This window comes from Ammospiza caudacuta, chromosome 30 (assembly GCF_027887145.1).
Source record: "Ammospiza caudacuta isolate bAmmCau1 chromosome 30, bAmmCau1.pri, whole genome shotgun sequence".
NCBI lineage: Eukaryota > Metazoa > Chordata > Aves > Passeriformes > Passerellidae > Ammospiza > Ammospiza caudacuta.
In genome coordinates, this window is record NC_080622.1 from 2,884,170 (window position 1) to 2,901,937 (window position 17,768).

At 56.9% G+C, this 17,768-nt stretch overlaps 1 protein-coding gene across 2 annotated transcripts in view; it reads right to left on the reverse strand.

Moving 5' to 3' along the window:
* Positions 1-17,455, reverse strand: part of BCAN (brevican) — a 33,628-nt gene extending 16,173 nt beyond the window's left edge. For both annotated transcript variants that reach the window (XR_009275792.1, XM_058821733.1), the window contains exons 1-7: positions 17,320-17,455; positions 9,593-9,685; positions 9,107-9,502; positions 7,048-7,222; positions 5,334-5,461; positions 3,414-3,707; positions 937-1,182 (exon numbers count right to left, since the gene is read on the reverse strand). Coding sequence is in view for 1 of the 2 variants with exons in the window: in XM_058821733.1 (XP_058677716.1) it covers positions 937-1,182; positions 3,414-3,707; positions 5,334-5,461; positions 7,048-7,222; positions 9,107-9,502; positions 9,593-9,677 (1,324 nt within the window). In the remaining variant the exon portion in view is untranslated. The remainder of the gene's footprint in view (positions 1-936; positions 1,183-3,413; positions 3,708-5,333; positions 5,462-7,047; positions 7,223-9,106; positions 9,503-9,592; positions 9,686-17,319) is intronic.
* Between the last annotated feature and the right edge of the window lie 313 nt (positions 17,456-17,768).

Here is a 17,768-nt window from a genome sequence, read left to right on the forward strand (position 1 = left end):
CAGTGAGGGCCGGCAGCCAGCCAGGGCACAGGGCGCTGCGGGCACTGCCAGCGGTGCCCACCCTGTGGGCGCTGCCCACCCTGCGGGCACTGCTAGTTCTGCCCAACCTGCGGGCACCGCCAGCTCTGCCCACCCTAAGGGCACTGTCCACCCTGCGGGCACTGCCAGCTCTGCCCATTCTGCGGGCACTGCCAGCGGTGCCCACCCTGCGGGCATCCAGCCAGAGCCCAGGGCTGCGGGCACTGTCAGATGTGCCCACCCTGCGGGCACTGCCAGCTCTGCCCACCCTAAGGGCACTGCTGGCACTGCCCATCCTGCGGGCACTGCCCACTCTACGGGCACTGCCCTCTCTGCGGGCACTGACAGCTCTGCCCATCCTGCGGGCACTGCCAGCCAGAGCTCAGGGCTGCGGGCACTGCCAACGGTGCCCACCCTGCAGGCACTGCCAGGCTGCCCATCCCGCGGGCACTGCCAGCTCTGCCCATCCCGCGGGCACAAAGCTGTGCGGGCAGATGGGAGTGGCCCCGAGCCCGTGTGACGCTGTCCCCTGTCCCCTCCGCAGGGCGCGGCTGCCCGAGCTCTGCCCTCACCGCTGCCCCTCGCCTGGTGCCCCTCCAGCTGCCAGCCCCCTCCTGCAGCTCCTGGTGCTGCCAATCCCCGCTCCAGCACTGCCCTGCATGCTGGGACACGCAGATGTCCCTTTGTCCCTGCGCTGCCCTACACCAACACTCCGGTGCCCCATCCATGAGGAAGGACGGGGACAGCTGGGGTGACCTGGGCACCATCTGTGGCTGCTCTGTGCCCAGCCCTGGCACCACCGTGCCAGCCACCACTGTCCCCCGTGCTCCTGGGCAGGGATGAGCTCCCCAGCTGAAACAGGACCTGCCTCGGGGCTGGCCGGGGCTGTGGGGAAAGGGAAGGCGGGGATGGGGTGACCTGAGGACACAGAGGTAGCTAGTGGCCCCAGGGTGTCTCCAGGGGTCTGGCTTGGCTTGCCCAGGTCAGGGTCCTCAAAGAGGGGCACGGCGTAAATGGCCCCTCGCGACTCGAGCTCCACGGGCGCTCGGGGCAGCTGCAGCTCCTCCAGCTTTTCTGCCACTGTGACAATCTCCTGGAGGAGATTCTCCTCGGGCTCTTGGCCTTGGTATTTTCCTGCAGCCTCAGGGAAAGAGTTTGTCCCTTCTGTGGGCAGAAAGAAAGTGGGATATTACTGCCCTGTCCTGGCTCCGCAGCGCTCAGAGATGAGCGCACCCCACAGCAGGACTGGAGCCTTGGCACCCCAGCTCTCCTCAGCCTCCCCTTCCCCTTCTAGATGGGGTCAGCAGGGGGAGGATCAGGCCCTCCCAGGCAGTGCCACCAGAGCTGGCAGTGCCACCAGCCCCAGCAGGAGCTGGCAGTGCCACCAGAGCTGGCAGTGCCACCAGCCCCAGCAGGAGCAGTGGGGCTCAGCAGCACATGGTGGGGCCAGATCCTAAACCGTGCATTCCCCTCGCTGTGGGGATCCTCCTCTGCACCCCCATCCCCACCCCGGGGAGGGCAGACATGCATGGGGGGTTAGTGGGTTACAGGGGTGGTGGAGTCATGGCACGGCTCCATCCTGCCTAAGCCAGAGAGATGGGGAAACTGAGGCGCAGAGATGCTCAGCATCCCCACACTGGGAGCCCCCATGGCCCTGAGCAGACACACAGAGATGTGGGGTCAGGCAGGAGGAGTGCAGGGACAGCTCTGATCCCTCTGTGCCCCTTATCCCTGTGTCCTGCCTCACTGCTCACCTTGCTGCTCCCCACAGGTCTCCTTGCTGCCCAGCATCACCCCAAACCAGCCTGGCAGGCTGTGCCCCACAGCCCCAGGGCCCAGGATGCCCCCCGGGCCTGCAGCCCTGGGGGATGAACCCTCCTGGAGCTGTGCCCACAGAGCCCACGCACAGTGATGGTGCCATGCAGGACACCCCTGGTCTGTCACAGTGAACTGGCACCAAGGACATGCAGGGCCACCCTCCTCTGCCACAGCGTGTCTGCATGCACTGCTGGGACCCTGCAGAGCATCCCTGCTGCATTGAGAGCTGTCAGCATGCACTGCTGGGACCCTGCAGAGCATCCCTGCAGTGTTGAGAGCTGTCAGCATGCACTGCTGGGACCCTGCAGAGCATCCCTGCTGCATTGAGAGCTGTCAGCATGCACTTCTGGAACGCTCAGAGCATCCCTGCCCTATGGAGAGGGGTGAGCATGTAATTCTGGGACCCTCAGAGTATTCCTGCAGTACTGAGAGCTGTCAGCATGCACTGCTGGAGCCATGCAGAGCATGCCTGCCTTACTGAGAGGGGTCAGCATGCAATTCTGGGACCCTGCAGAGTATCCCTACCCTATAAAGAGCTGTCAGCTCACAGTGTCAGGACCCTGCAGAGCATCCCTGCCCTATGGCGAGGGGTCAGCATGTCATTCTGGGACCCTGCAGAGTATTCCTGCTGTACCAAGAGCTGTCAGCATGCACTGCTGGGACCCTCAGAGCATCCCTACCCTATGAAGAACTGTCAGCACACAGTGTCAGGACTGTGCAGAGCATCCCTGCCCTATGGAGAGGGGTCAGCATGTACTGCTGGAGCCCTGCAGAGCACCCCTGCAGTACTGAGAGCTGTCAGCATGCAATTCTGGGACCCTCAGAGTATCCCTGCCCTATGGAGAGGGGTCAGCATGCACTGCTGGAGCCCTGCAGAGCATCCCTGCAGTACTGAGAGCTGTCACAACATAGTGTCAGGACCCTGCAGAGCATCCCTGCCCTATGAAGAGGGGTGAGCATGTAATTCTGGGACCCTCAGAGCATCCCTGACCTACTGAGAGCTGTCAGCATGCAGTGTCAGGACTGTGCAGAGCATCCCTGCCCTATGGAGAGGGGTCAGCATGTGATTCTGGGACCCTCAGAGCATCCCTGACCTACTGAGAAGTGTCACCATGCACTGCTGGGACCCTGCAGAGCATCCCTGCTGTACCAAGAGCTGTCAGCATGCAATTCTCAGAACCTCAGAGCGTCCCTGCCCTATGGAGAGGGGTCAGCATGCAATTCTGGGACCCTGCAGAGCGTCCCTGCCCTATGGAGAGGGGTCAGCATGCAATTCTGGGACCCTGCAGAGCATCCCTGCCCTATGGAGAGCTGTCACATGCAGTGTCAGGACCGTGCAGAGCATCGAGGTGTCAGCATGCAGTGTCAGGACATGCAGGTTACGCCTCCCCTCTCAGCTCTACCAGCATGCAGGGCACCCCTGTCCTAGCACAGCAGCTTCAGCCGGTGTCAAACACCCCTGCCCTGCCCCGACAGCGCAGCAGCAGCACCGAGAGCACCCAGGGACCCCAGCACAACCCGTACCCCAACCCGGGGGGACCCTCCCACCCATCCCTGCCGGGGGTGCCCCTGTTTACCTCGGAAGCAGTACGCATCGTATCTGCTCTGGGCATCGGGGAATCCCGTCTGGTTGCGGAACAGGAAGATGGTTTTGACGCCGGGCAGAGCCCCTCCGCAGCGCTCCCGGGGGGTGACGATGGGGTAGCGGACGCTGCCATCGGCCAGCCAGCCGGGGCTGCAGGCGTCCAGCCCCGCGTTCCAGGCGGCGTACAGCTGGCCAGGGCTCGCCAGCTCGGCGCCCAGAGCCCGGCAGCGCTGCGCAGCCTCCTCCAGGGTGAACCTGGCCGGGGATGTCTCCAGAAAGATCTCACCTGGGGAGAGAGGAGGGAGAGGGGGGTTAGAGATGGGGCTGGGAAGGGCGGAGGGAGGCCCCTCGGCGGGTCCGCTCTCGGCATGAGCCCAGGAGAGGGTGTGGAGATGGAGAATGCGGTGTGTGGAGGAAGAACGGGGGCTGGAGGAGGGCTGCATCCCTGCCTGCATCCCTGCATCCATGCCTGCTTCTCTGCCTGCTTCCCTGCCTTCCTGCCTGCATCCCTGCCTGCATCGCTGCATCCCTGCCTTCCTGAGTGATTCCCTGCCTGATTCCCTGCCTGATTCCCTGCCTGCATCCCTGCCTTCCTGAGTGCTTCCCTGCCTGCATCCCTGCATCCATCTCTGCATCCATGACTGCTTCCCTGCATCCCTGCCTGCATCCTCGCATCCCTGCCTGCTTACCTGATTCCCTGCCCTGCATCCCTTCCTGCCTTCTTGCTTGCCTCCCTGCCTGCATCCCTGCATCCCTGCCTGCATCCCTGCCTGCATCGCTTCATCCCTGCCTGCATCCCTGCCCCTCCTGAGTGCTTCCCTGCTTCCATCCCTGCATCCCTGCCTGCGTCCCAGCCTGCATTCCTACCTGCTTCCCTTCATCCCTGCCTGTATCCCTGCCCTCCTGCCTGCATCCCTGCCTGAGTGCTTCCCTGCCTGCATCCCTGCATCCATCTCTGCATCCCTGCCTGCATCCCTGCCTGCCTTCCTGCTTCCTTGCCTGCTTTCCTGCTTCCCTCTCTGCCTCCCTGCCTGCTTCCCCGCCTTCCTGAGTGTTTCCCTGAGTGCTTCCCTGCATCCCTGCCTGCCTTTCTGCTTCCTTGCCTGCTTTCCTGCTTCCCTCTCTGCCTCCCTGCCTGCTTCCCTGCCTTCCTGAGTGCTTCCCTGCATCCCTGCCTTCATCCCTGCCTGCCTCCCTGCCTTCATCCCTGCCTGCCTCCCTGCCCATGCACAGAGAGCCAGAGTGCAGGCACATCTGGAGCTCTCGCGCCACGTGGGATTGATCCCTGCCCTTGCAAACAGAGCTGAGACTTTGAAGCGGCCCTGAATGGGATTGCAGAGGAGCAGGTGCATGCCCTGCACTGAGCAATCCACGTGTGGGACATTTCTGAGGACACCTGCAAGCCCAGCGAGCACCTGGGTGAGGCTTCATGCTCAGGAGGGCTGGGGACCACTGCCCCAAAGCACAGCATGAACCAACCCCACAGCTGCCCCTGCCTCCCTGTCCCTCACCCCCGGCACCAACCAACCCCAGAGCAGCTGCCACCACCAGTGGGGACCCCAAAAGGAGGGACCAGCCACCCCCAGGCACACAGAGCCAGGCAGGATCTTCAGCCCTGCTCCTCATGCAAAGCACAGCACACACACAACCAAACCCAAACCACCCAACCCAGCGTGCTGCTGGTCTGGGGCACATCACTGCGGGCACAGCCCAGCCTGGGCACTGCCTGCTGCCAGGGACAGAACCCCACACCAGCCCAAAATGAACCAGGAATGCTTTAGGAAACACACAGCAGGTTCCCACACCCAAAGACAGCACCTGCAGCTTTTCACTTGGGTTCACAACGGGTTACAAGGACAAGTTAGCATGGGAGCAAAAGCAGAGGAGGGCAAGAAGGTGGCACCACGGGCACCTGGCAGGTCCTCAGCGTAGCAGTACACGTCATACATGTCCTCAGGGTCCACCACGCCGTAGTTCCTCACCCCTGGGAAGCCGTTCATGTCTCCATAACAGGCCTCACGGGGGGTCTGGATGGGGTACCTGGGGCAGAGAGCACAGGGGAGCTGCTGACTCCCTGGGGAACGGGTGGGAGCAGTGCCAAGGTGTTACAACCAAACAAACTCCGAGGGAGCAGTGCCAAGGTGTCACAACCAAACAAACTCCAAGGGAGCACACACATATGGGTTACAATCAAACAAACTCCAAGGGAGCACACACAGAGGTGTTACAACCAAACAAACTCCAAGAGAGCAGTGCCAAGGTGTTACAACCAAACAAACTCCAGGGGAGCACACACAGAGGTGTTACAGCCAAACAAACTCCAGGGGAGCACACACAGAGGTGTTACAGCCAAACAAACTCCAGGGGAGCACACACAGAGGTGTTACAACCAAACAAACTCAGAGAGCACACACAGATGTGTTACAACCAAACAAACACTGAGGGGGCACACACAGATGTGTTACAACCAAACAAACTCCAGGGGAGCACACACAGAGGTGTTACAACCAAACAAACTCCAGGGGAGCACACACAGATGTGCTACAGCCAAACAAACTCCAGGGGAGCACACACAGATGTGTTACAACCAAACAAACTCCAGGGGAGCACACACAGATGTGTTACAACCAATCAAATTCCAGGGGAGCACACACAGATGTGCTACAGCCAAACAAACTCAAAGGGAGCACACACAGAAGAGCACCGACAACAGGATTACAACAGTTTATGAAGGGGGGCAGTCCAGGGGAGGAGACTGCCTGCAAACCAATCAGGAGACAGCAAGGAGGAGCATGGGTGTCGCAGACATATTTTATGAAAAATCCTTTTGCCAGGATTTTTTCTCCTGAGAAGCCTCAGAGGAAAAGAAAAACAATGATTATCTGCTGCTGTGGAATGCAACAGGTGCATCTGTGATTGGTCTCATGTGGTTGTTTCTAATTAATGGCCAATCACAGTCCAGCTGTCTCAGACTCGCTGGTCCGTCACAAGATTTTATTATCATTCCTTTCTATTCCTTGCTAGCCTTCTGATAAAATCCTTTCTTCTCTTCTTTTAGCATAATTTTAATATATCCTTTTAATGTGATATGATATGATTGATATAACGTAACATAACATAACATAACATATAATATATATAATGAAATAATAAATCAGCCTTCTGAAACATGGCGTCAAGATTTTAATCTCTTCCCTCATCCTGGGACTCCTGTGAACACCACCACACATGGGGTGGGCTCACATCAACCTAACACCAATGAGGAAGAAGGAGGGAGGAGTGAATAGATAATTAGCAAATGGGTGAAGGGAAACAGCATCACTGATGCAGAACTTTCTGGCTAAAGGGGTGTAAAAAACCATCACTGACAAGCTGTAGGGGATGGGTTTAGAGGATTGACAGGGTAGAGTTTGGGAACGTGCTCAAGAGGGGTGGAGGAGATTGACATGGGGATTGATATAAGGGAAAAATATGGGGTAAACAACTCAGGGAAGAACCCTTTGGGAAACTGAACAGGGGGGTATGGAACGAACCGTTTTTCTAACATAGAAAAATCTAACACATTAAAATTAAACAATCAAGGCCCAAAAGCAAACCACAACAGGGCGAGGCACAGGGGTGCCCACCTGACGGTCTGGTCGGCGATCCAGCCGGCGTCACACTGCTCGTAGCCCCCCAGGTAGGCGGCGTAGAGCTGCTCGGGGGTGGCGATGCTGGCACCGATCCTGGCACAAGCCTCCTGCGCCTCGGAGAAGGTGTAGGCGTAGCGCATGGAGCCCTCCCGGTAGTGGAACACCACCCCTGCGGGCACACACGGATGTGGGCAAGGGGCTTCATGGCAGCCCCCCACAAATGCACCTAGGGTTTGCTGCAGCTCCCTTCACAGAGAAATCCTTCCCAGGATTTCCCAGTGAGAGAGCTCAGGGAAGGGAATGAAAACAATTCTTATCTCTACGTGCTGCTCCTGTTGTTTGGCACACGCGGAATGTGTTATGGGGCTTGTGTACAGGAAGGGGTTTGTTAATTAGACACTGGTGATGGTTGTTTGGATTGATTGACCAATTAGGTCAAAGCTGTGTTGTGATTGTTGAAAAAGAGCCACGGGGAGTTTTTTAGTATTAGTATAGTATATATAGTATAGTATAGTATAGTATAGTATAGTATAGTATAGTATAGTATAGTATAGTATAGTATAGTATAATAATAGTAATAGTAATATTATAGTATAGTATAGGATAGTATAGTAATAGTAATAGTATAGTACAGTTTCAGTACAGTATAATACAGTTATAATAGCTTATAAAGCAATTAGTTAATAAACTAATTGCGTAATAAACTAATATAAAGCAATTTGTTAATAAACTAATTGCTTAATAAACTAATATAAAGCATTTAGTTAATAAGCTAATTGCTTAAAAAACAATTGTTTAATAAACTAATAAACTAATTGCTTATAAAGCAATTGGTCCATAAACAATTGCTTAATAAAGCAATTATTTAATAAACTAATAAAGTTTATTATAAAGCTTATAATTTACTATAGCATAGTATAGCATAGTATAGTTTGTGTAGTAGAATATAGTTATAATAGTTTATAAAGCAATTGGTTAATAAACTAATATAAAGCATTTAGTTAATAAACTAATTGCTTACTAAAGCGATTACTTAATAAACCAATAAACTAATTGCTTATAAAGCAATTGTTTAATAAACTAATAAAGTTTATTATAAAGCTTATAGTATAGTATAACAAAGTATAGTATAGTTTGAGTGTAGTATAATACAGTTATAATAGCTTATACAGCAATTATTTAATAAACTAATTGCTTAATAAACTAATATAAAGCATTTAGTTAATAAACTAGTTGCTTAATAAAGCAATTGCTTCATAAACTAATAAAGTTTATTATAAAGCTTATAGTATAGTATAGCAAAGTATAATACAGTTTGAGTGTAGTATAATAAAATATCTTATAAAGCATTTGGTTTATAAACTAACATAAAGCAATTAGTTAATAAACAATTGCCTAATAAAGCAGGTATTTAATCAACTAAGAAACTAATTGCTTATAAAGCAATTATTTAATAAACATATGCTTATAAAACAATTATTTAATGAACAATTGCTTAATAAAGCAATTATTTAATAAACTAATAAACTAATTGCTTATAAAGTAATTATTTAATGAACAATTGTATAATAAAGAAATTATTTAATAAACTAATAAACAATTGCTTATAAAGTAATTATTTAATGAACAATTGTATAATAAAGAAATTATTTAATAAACAATTGCTTAATAAAGCAATTGTTCAGCCTTCTGAAATCACTAGTCATTGCATGTTATTCCCATGCTGGGGGTCATCCTGCTACAACACCCAGGGCAGCATTTGCCAAGCCAGGAGAGGGCCTCTGGCTGCCCCCAGTGCCACCTCTGCCCACCCTGTGGTACCTTTGACTTTGACATGGAGGATGTCGTGGCCGTCCTCATTTAAGCAATTGTTTAATAAACTAATAAACAATTGCTTAATAAAGCAATTGTTCGGCCTTCTGAAATCGCTAGAGTCATTGCACATTATTCCCCTGCTGGAGATCGTCCTGCTACACTACCCAGGGCAGCGTTTGCCGAGCCAGGAGACGGCCCCAAGCTGCCCCGAATGCCACCTCTGCCCACCCTGAGGCACCTTTGACTTTGACGTGGAGGATGTCGTGGCCGTCCTCGATGCCGTGCTGCACGTCGCAGCGGTAGATGCCCGAGTCGTTGGGGCGCAGCTCGGTGAGCAGCAGCGAGGCGTTGGTGTAGCGCTGGTGGAAGATGGGCAGGGAGGCGCGCAGCCGATAGTCCTCGCTCACCTTCACCCTGTCCCCGCGAGCTACCAGGATCTCCACCTCCCTGCCCTCAGAGATGAAGGTCCACTTCACCCGGGGTGTGCCCAGGACGGCGCGGCGGCCGCCGGTGCTGGCGGTGGTGGGCTGGGGGCCAAGGTAGGTGATGAGGCAGGGGATGGTGACATCTCCTGCCAGCACGGCCTCCAGCGCTGGGTGCCGTGGCATGGACACCTGCAGAGCCTTGGGGTCCTCTGGGTGGGAGAAGAGAGGAGATGTGAGCAGGATTGGTGTGAGGAGCCCCCCGAGATCCTCGCTAGGGCACCAATGGGGTGCTGAGTTACCTGTGCCATCTCCAGGGCCAAACACCTCCGGGAGCGCCGTGGGGACACACAGCCAGAGCAGCAGCAGGGGGAGGGCTGGGGCCATGCTCTGCCCTGCAAAGGGGGGAGAAAAAACCACCCAGATGTGCTCAGAATCCATAAAAGCACCAAAAATCTCCCATCCCTGCAGGAGGGGAGGTGGCTTGGAAGAACCTGGGGGGTGTGGGGTGATGGATGTGGAATTGGGGCACAGAGGGAAGGGAAGTTTTGGGAAGGGAAGGGAAGTTTTGGGAAGGGAAGTTTTGGGAAGTTTTGGGAAGTTTTGGGAAGGGAAGTTTTGGGAAGGGAAGGGAAGTTCTGGGAAGGGAAGTTTGGGAAGGGAAGGGAAGGGAAGGGAAGGGAAGGGAAGGGAAGGGAAGGGAAGGGAAGGGAAGGGAAGGGAAGGGAAGGGAAGGGAAGGGAAGGGAAGGGAAGGGAAGGGAAGGGAAGGGAAGGGAAGGGAAGGGAAGGGAAGGGAAGGGAAGGGAAGGGAAGGGAAGGGAAGGGAAGGGAAGGGAAGGGAAGGGAAGGGAAGGGAAGGGAAGGGAAGGGAAGGGAAGGGAAGGGAAGGGAAGGGAAGGGAAGGGAAGGGAAGGGAAGGGAAGGGAAGGGAAGGGAAGGGAAGGGAAGGGAAGGGAAGGGAAGGGAAGGGAAGGGAAGGGAAGGGAAGGGAAGGGAAGGGAAGGGAAGGGAAGGGAAGGGAAGTTTTGGGAAGGGAAGGGAAGGGAAGTTTTGGGAAGGGAAGGGAAGGGAAGTTTTGGGAAGTTTTGGGAAGTTTTGGGAAGTTTTGGGAAGGGAAGGGAAGGGAAGTTTTGGGAAGTTTTGGGAAGTTTTGGGAAGTTTTGGGAAGTTTTGGGAAGTTTTGGGAAGTTTTGGGAAGGGAAGGGAAGGGAAGGGAAGGGAAGGGAAGGGAAGGGAAGGGAAGGGAAGGGAAGGGAAGGGAAGGGAAGGGAAGGGAAGGGAAGGGAAGGGAAGGGAAGGGAAGGGAAGGGAAGGGAAGGGAAGGGAAGGGAAGGGAAGGGAAGGGAAGGGAAGGGAAGGGAAGGTGCCCTGGGTTACGAGAGGAAGAAGACAGCATGAGCAACCAGGAGCATTGGCTGGGAGCCACTGGGTGCCATCCAGCCCCTCTGACCTCCCCTGGGGACAGCAGAGCCCAGCCTGGCCTGCCGAGCACAGATGGTGCCAGCCCAAGCCCTGGCTGCAGCGGGCAGGGAGGCGATGCCAGCGCCAGGGCCGTGTGCCCGTGGTGCCACCGTGAGAAAGCTCGGGGAGGGTTTGGTGAGGAAGGAGGTGCTGAGGGAGCTCAGGGATCGGGCAGGGCACGCTGCAGGTGTGCACACGCGTGTGCATGCCCTCATGCACGCCTGCCCTGCCGGGGGGGGCTCGAGGAGGGAGCTGAGCTCAGCGAGCAGGGGGGGACAGCCCAGAGCACACACAGAGCCCGGGGCAGGGGGGAGGGAAGGAGCAGGACGGCTCCTTTGCCATTCAGCTCACGCCGGAGGCTCCCCGTGCGCGGGCTGGGAAAAGCGAGGCTGCCCAAAGCAGCCTTTATGTCCCGTGCCTCCCCCAGGCTGCCTGGCACAAAGGGCTGCCACCGGTGGGGTGGGCACCAGCGCTGAGAGAGAGCCCCGTGGTCAGCACTGGCATCACCCAGCCCTCTCTGGGGAGCAGCACAGGGGATGATAAGGACATTATGGGGGGCTCTGGGTGTCCTTGCTGAGAGGAGAGCCCTGTGGGCAGCACAGGGGGTGATAAGAACATCATGATAAGAACATCATGGGGGGCTCTGGACGTCCTTGCAGTCTTGCTGCTCTTGCAGCCATCCAGAGAGGAGGCTGATGCTGGCAATGTGGGGAAATGTCCCTGCCTGGTGCACTGCTCCATACCCCTGACCCCTCTGCAGAGGCTCCTTGTGGCTCCTCAGCCTCCCGTGCCAGGGATGCATCGTGCCATTGCCAGGGAACCGAGCAGCCCGAGGCTCTGAGCTGATTTGTAATTTATGAGCTCTTTGCGCTGTGTTGATTTCAGCAGCCACAGGAGCAGCTCAGGCCATGCCCAGGCTCTGGCTGGGGACAGACTGACGGCATGCTGCCCTGTCACCTGTGTCCCTCCTCAAGCTGTGTTCCCAGAGTGTGCCCAGGGGAACCCTGCTCTGGGAGAGGCTGTGAATCCAGCCCTGGCACCACACACTGTGGACACACATCCCCTAGAACCCTGGCACCACACACCATGGATGGGCAGCCCCTGGAACCATGGTCATACAGCCCTGGCATTTCACACCACGGATATATAACCCTGGCAGTGTACACCGTGGGCACACAGCCCCTGGAACCACAAATATACATTCCCTGGCACCACACACCATGGATGTGCAGCCCCTGGCACCACACACCATGGATGGGCAGCCCCTGGCACCACACACCATGGATGTACAGCCCCTGGCACCACACACCATGGATGTACAGCCCTGGCACCACACACCATGGGTATACAGTCCTGGCACTACACCCCATGGATGTACAATCCCTGGAACCACAGACGTACATCCCTGGCACCACACAACATGGGTACACAGCCCCTGGCACTATGGATGTACAGCCCTGGCACCACACACCATGGGTACACAGCCCCTGGCACCACACACCGTTGGTACACAGCCCCTGGAGCCATGGCTGTACATCCCTGGCACCACACACCATGGGTACACAGCCCCTGGCACCACACCCCGTGGATGTATAATCCCTGGAACCACAGATATACATCCCTGGCACCAGACACCATGGATCCACAGCCCCTGGAACCCTGGCACCACACACCACGGATGGGCAGCCCCTGGAGCCATGGTGATACAGTCCTGGCACCACACACTGTGGGTGCAGAGCCCCTGGCAGCACACACCATGGATGCACAGCCCTGGCACCATGGATGTACAACCCTGGCACCACACACCATGGACACACAACACCCAGAACCACAAATATACATTCCCTGGCACTGCACACTGTGAGTACACAGCCCCTGGCACCAAACACCATGGATGTACATCCCTGGCACCACAGATATACACCATGGGTACACAGCCCCTGGCACCACACACCATGGGTGTACATCCCTGGCACCACAGATATACACCATGGGTACACAGCCCCTGGCACCACACACCATGGATGTACATCCCTGGCACCACAGATATACACCATGGGTACACAGCCCCTGGCACCAAACACCATGGGTGTACATCCCTGGCACCACAGATATACACCATGGGTACACAGCCCCTGGCACCACACACCATGGATGTACATCCCTGGCACCACAGATATACACCATGGGTACACAGCCCCTGGCACCACACACCATGGATGTACATCCCTGGCACCACAGATATACACCATGGGTACACAGCCCCTGGCACCACACACCATGGATGTACATCCCTGGCACCACACCGTGGGTGCACAGCCCTGACACCGCACCCCACGGGTACACAGCCCGCAGCACCGGGCACTGTGCATGCACAGCTCCCGACACCAACAAAACTCCCCTGGCACCACATCCCATGGGCATCAACCATCCAGTGCAGACCACAGACATCCCCTTCCCAGCAGGGGCAGCCAAAGCTGGGCTGCCCAGCGGTGCCAGGGCCAAGGCAGGAGCTGTCTGTGCTCCAGACAGATATTTTGAATGCAGCCCCATGGCTCTGTGTGAGGGACAAAACCCTCCTGCGTGGCAGCCGTGGCCAGGCTCCAGCCCGGGGGCTGGTGCCACCCCCTGGGCAGCCAGGCAAGGCAGGCTTTTGTCACTGGCACCTTTTCTTCCCTTCCCCAAGGCGCCGGGGTGGCGCGGACATCGGCCCTGAAATCCCGGGGAGGAAATCCAAGAGATAAAATTCCACAGGAATTGGGTAAGCTGGAGTGGCTGCCCTCCTCCTGTGCCCATCCCTGAGTGTGTGCTGGCACTGGGAATGGGGTGTGGAAAGGGTTAAAGGCAGTTTCACCCTGCCCCATGAGCAGAGACTCTCAGACTTTGGGGTTTGGCGTTGGGTTTTTGCGCTGGGTATCTTTCCTGTTTGCCACAAATGGAAAATCCTTCAACCCACAAATTCTGAGGGAAAAGCTGAGAGCAGGACTAGGGAAGAGCAGCCAAAAAATGTTGAATAATTATAATGTCAGCAACTCGTGAGGCTCAGAGACCTCAGAGCTCAGGAGCTGCCGGGCTCAGACAGACACACGGGCAGGCACATGGCAGGGCCGGCTAACCTCCATTTCTGTGGGAAACCAGGTGGAAAATGGAGCTGGGATCTATTTTGGGACAGCGCTGCTCCTCCTTTCTCCCCTGAGCTCAGCCCTGCTTTCAGAGCTGGCTCCTTGAACGTGGCACCTGCAGCACCTGGGGCTGCTGCACCTGGGCCAGGGCTCAGCACAGGAGCTGTGCCTGTGGGTGTCCCTGAGAGGGGTTTGTGATGTCCCTTAGAGGGGTTTGTGGTGTCCCTGAGAGGGGTTTGTGGATGTCCCTTAGAGGAGTTTGTGATGTCCCTTAGAGGGGTTTGTGGTGTCCCTTAGAGGGGTTTGTGATGTCCCTTAAAGGGGTTTGTGATGTCCCTTAGAGGGGTTTGTGGTGTCCCTTAGAGGGGTTTGTGGTGTCCCTTAGAGGGGTTTGTGGTGTCCCTTAGAGGGGTTTGTGGTGTCCCTTAGAGGGGTTTGTGGTGTCCCTGAGAGGGTTTGTGATGTCCCTTAGAGGAGTTTGTGGTGTCCCTTAAAGGGGTTTGTGGATGTCCCTTAGAGGGGTTTGTGATGTCCCTTAAAGGGGTTTGTGGTGTCCCTTAGAGGAGTTTGTGGATGTCCCTTAGAGGAGTTTGTGGTGTCCCTTAGAGGGGTTCGTGATGTCCCCTAAAAGGGTTTGTGATGTCCCTTAGAGGGGTTTGTGGTGTCCCTTAGAGGAGTTTGTGGATGTCCCTTAGAGGGTTTGTGGATTTCCCTTTTCATCTCCAGAGAGGAGTTTGAGGATGTCCTTTAGAGGGGTTTGGGGATGTCCCTTAGAAGAGTTTGTGGATGTCTCCTTTTATCTCCAGGGGCGGGTTTATGATGTCCCTTAGAGGGGTTTGTGATGTCCCTTAAAAGGGTTTGTGGAGGTCCCTTAAAGGGGTTTGTGGATGTCCCTGAGAGGGTTTGTGATGTCCCTTAGAAGAGTTTGTGATGTCCCCTTTTATCTCCGGAGGGGGGGGGTTATCATGTCCCTTAGAGGGGTTTGTGGATGTCCCTTTTCATCCAGAGAGGGGTTTGTGGATGTCCCTTAGAGAGATTTGTGATGTCCCTTTTCATCTCCAGAGAGGAGTTTGTGGATGTCCCTTAGAAGGGTTTGTGGTGTCCCTTTTCATCTCCAGAGAGGGGTTTGTGATGTCCTTTAGAGAGATTTGTGGATGTCCCTTTTCATCTCCAGAGAGGGGTTTGTGGATGTCCCTTAGAGGGACTTGTGGATGTCCCTTTTCATCTCCGGAGGGGTTTTTCTCCTCTCCCTTTTCATCTTCAGAGGAGTTTTCTCCTGTCCCTCCACGTGATGCTGCTCACGCCGCTCCCAAGGTGCCCTGCCAGCCCGCAGCGATCCGGAGCAGGAGGAGGAGGAGGGAGCAGAGCGGTGCCTTTCCAGGGATGCTCAGCTGCAGAATGAGTCAGCAGCCTCCGGCACAGCCTGGCCCTGCTCCAGCCCCGTCCCCACCGGCAAAGGGCTCCGGACACGCCGCTGCCGCACGGGCACGGGCACGGGCACGGACCCGCTGTCCCGGCTGCCGTTTCTCCTGTCCCCTCCGTGTCCGTCCCCCGGGAGCTGCAAACCCCCAGGATCCGTGCCCACCCCTGCCCCCAAACCCCCAGGATCCGTGCCCACCCCCAGAGGGGTCCCCGGGGGGAGCGGGGCCGTGCCAGGCGGTGCCAACCCCGGGAGCGCCCGGAGGGCTCCTGGCAGCGGAGCTGGCAGAGCTGAAAGGCCGGAAGGAGGTGGGGAGGGGGGGGGGGTCCCTGCAGCTGCCAGGAGCCCGAGCCCCCCGAAGAAAGGGGCTCCTTGTGCGGGGGAGAGCGCGGGGAGGGTCCCGGGGGAGGTTCGGAGGGGCGGGGGGCGAGCAGAGCCCGCAGGAGCCGCCAGGGACACCCCGGCACGTGTAGCCCTGGCTAAGTGTGTCACACGCACACGTGGAAGGTTTGCACACCCACCCCCGCCTTCCCGGGGCTCTGCTGGGGAAACTGAGGCACGGGGTGGGGCAGTAGTGTGCGGGTCCCTGATTTCAGCGCCTCCCAAACTCGCATGTCCCCCCCTCCCAGCACAACCTCACCCCAGCTCCCAGTTTAAACCATTCCCTGAAAAACAGCTCTAAAATATCCAGCTCAGCCTCTCCCTGCCGTGCAAAAGGCTCCGGGATGAGCACAGGGGGGATTCTCCCACCCCAAGTGCAGCCAGGAGGAAGAGCAACAGGTTCTGGGGTGGGCTGAGCCCGGATAAGTGACAGGGGCAGAGGTCCCTGGCAGGGATGCTCAAGGGCAGCCCCTTCACCCTGGGGGTGAAATGTTCCGGCTGCGGGAGAGGAAAAGGGCAGCGGGAAAATTCCCCCTCCCCGAGACACCCGCGGCGGGTCTGGGGTTCACAGCGGGGCTGGTGGGTTGGAAAAAGCCGTGAAAATCCCGAAATATTTCACCTCTTGCCCCCTCCTGCCTCCCAGCAGAGAGAGCTGGGGGAGGACAGGGAAAACCATCCCAAAGTCCCAAACTTTGGGCTCGGCCTCAGCCCGTTCCAGACCCGACAGCTTTGCCCCTAGCTCAGCCCAGCGACACGAACGGGAAGGAGCTGGGGGAGCCTGATCCCTGCCCGGCTCCGTGCCTCAGTTTCCCTCTGCACTGCTGCAGCCTCCTTGGGACACGGAGCAGGGACTGCAGGACAAACGGAACACACCAACCCCATCCCGGACTCCTAGCCACTCTCCCAAAATGGGGTTCCTGAGGAAACAGCCCCGAAAATGCCCTTTGTGCCCAACACCTTGGAGCCCTGCTGCTGCGCTGGGCTGGGCTTTAGGCTGGGCTGGGCTCTAGGCTGGGTTCCAGGCTGGGCTCTAAGCTGGGCTCCAGGCTGCAGCAGCCGGGCAGCACCAAACTCCTTTCTCCTCCCAAGTTGGCAGAACCCCCCCAGCCCCCGCTGTGCCCCCGGCGCTGCGGAGCCGCCCCGTCCAGAAACCTCGGGGACAAGGACAAAGCCACCCGAGCCCCCCCCCCGCTGCAGGGCAGGACGGTGCGAGGGGAAAAACCCCGGGGAAACCTCTGAGCTGAGCCAGCCCGGCTCTCGTTTCGCTTTCTGTGCGGAGCTGAATGAAAGGCGAGACCGGGATGGAAAGCGCCGATCTCGGGGGCACCGCAGATCCTGTGGGCACCAATCCCGGGGCAGCAATCCCGGGGGCACCGCAGATCCCGGGGCACCGCAGATCCCGCGGCACCAATCCCGGGGGCACCGCAGATCCTGTGGGCACCAATTCCGGGGCACCAATCTCGGGGCACCGCGGATCCCGGGGGCACCGCAGATCCTGTGGGCATCAATTCCGGGGGCACCAATCCCGGGGGCACCGCAGATACCGGGGAATCTCGCAGATCCCGGGGTTCCCCGGTATCCCCCCAGCTCACCTGGCTCGGTGCGGGGCCGCAGCCCCGGTACCCCCGGTACCCCCAGCTCACCTGGCTCGGTGCGGGGCCGCAGCCCCGGCCCCGGGGCCCGGCGTGCGGCTGAGCTGCGGCTCCTCCGGGGCAGCGCGGGCAGTTCGGCAGCAGGGCTGGCACGGAGCTGCACCAGGCATAAGTGCAGGCACCGAGAAAAGAGCCTTCTCTGTGTGTGTGTGTGTCCGTGTCCTCCACTCCGCTTTTTTTTTTTTTTTTTTGCTTTTTTTCCCTTCCCCTTTCCCTCCTCCTTTTATATTTATTCCTTCCCCTAATTAAGAAGGAGAAGGAAAAAAAAAAAAAAAGATACTACCGTGTTGGCAGGCTGCTCGTCCCTCCCCGTCCCTCCCTCCTGGCAGCTGGCAAAGCCCGCACGAGAGGAGAATGAGGAGGATGAGGAGGATGAGGAGGATGCTCAGCCCGGTGTTAACCCGATGCAGCAGAATTGGGGAGCAGAGAATGGGGGTGTC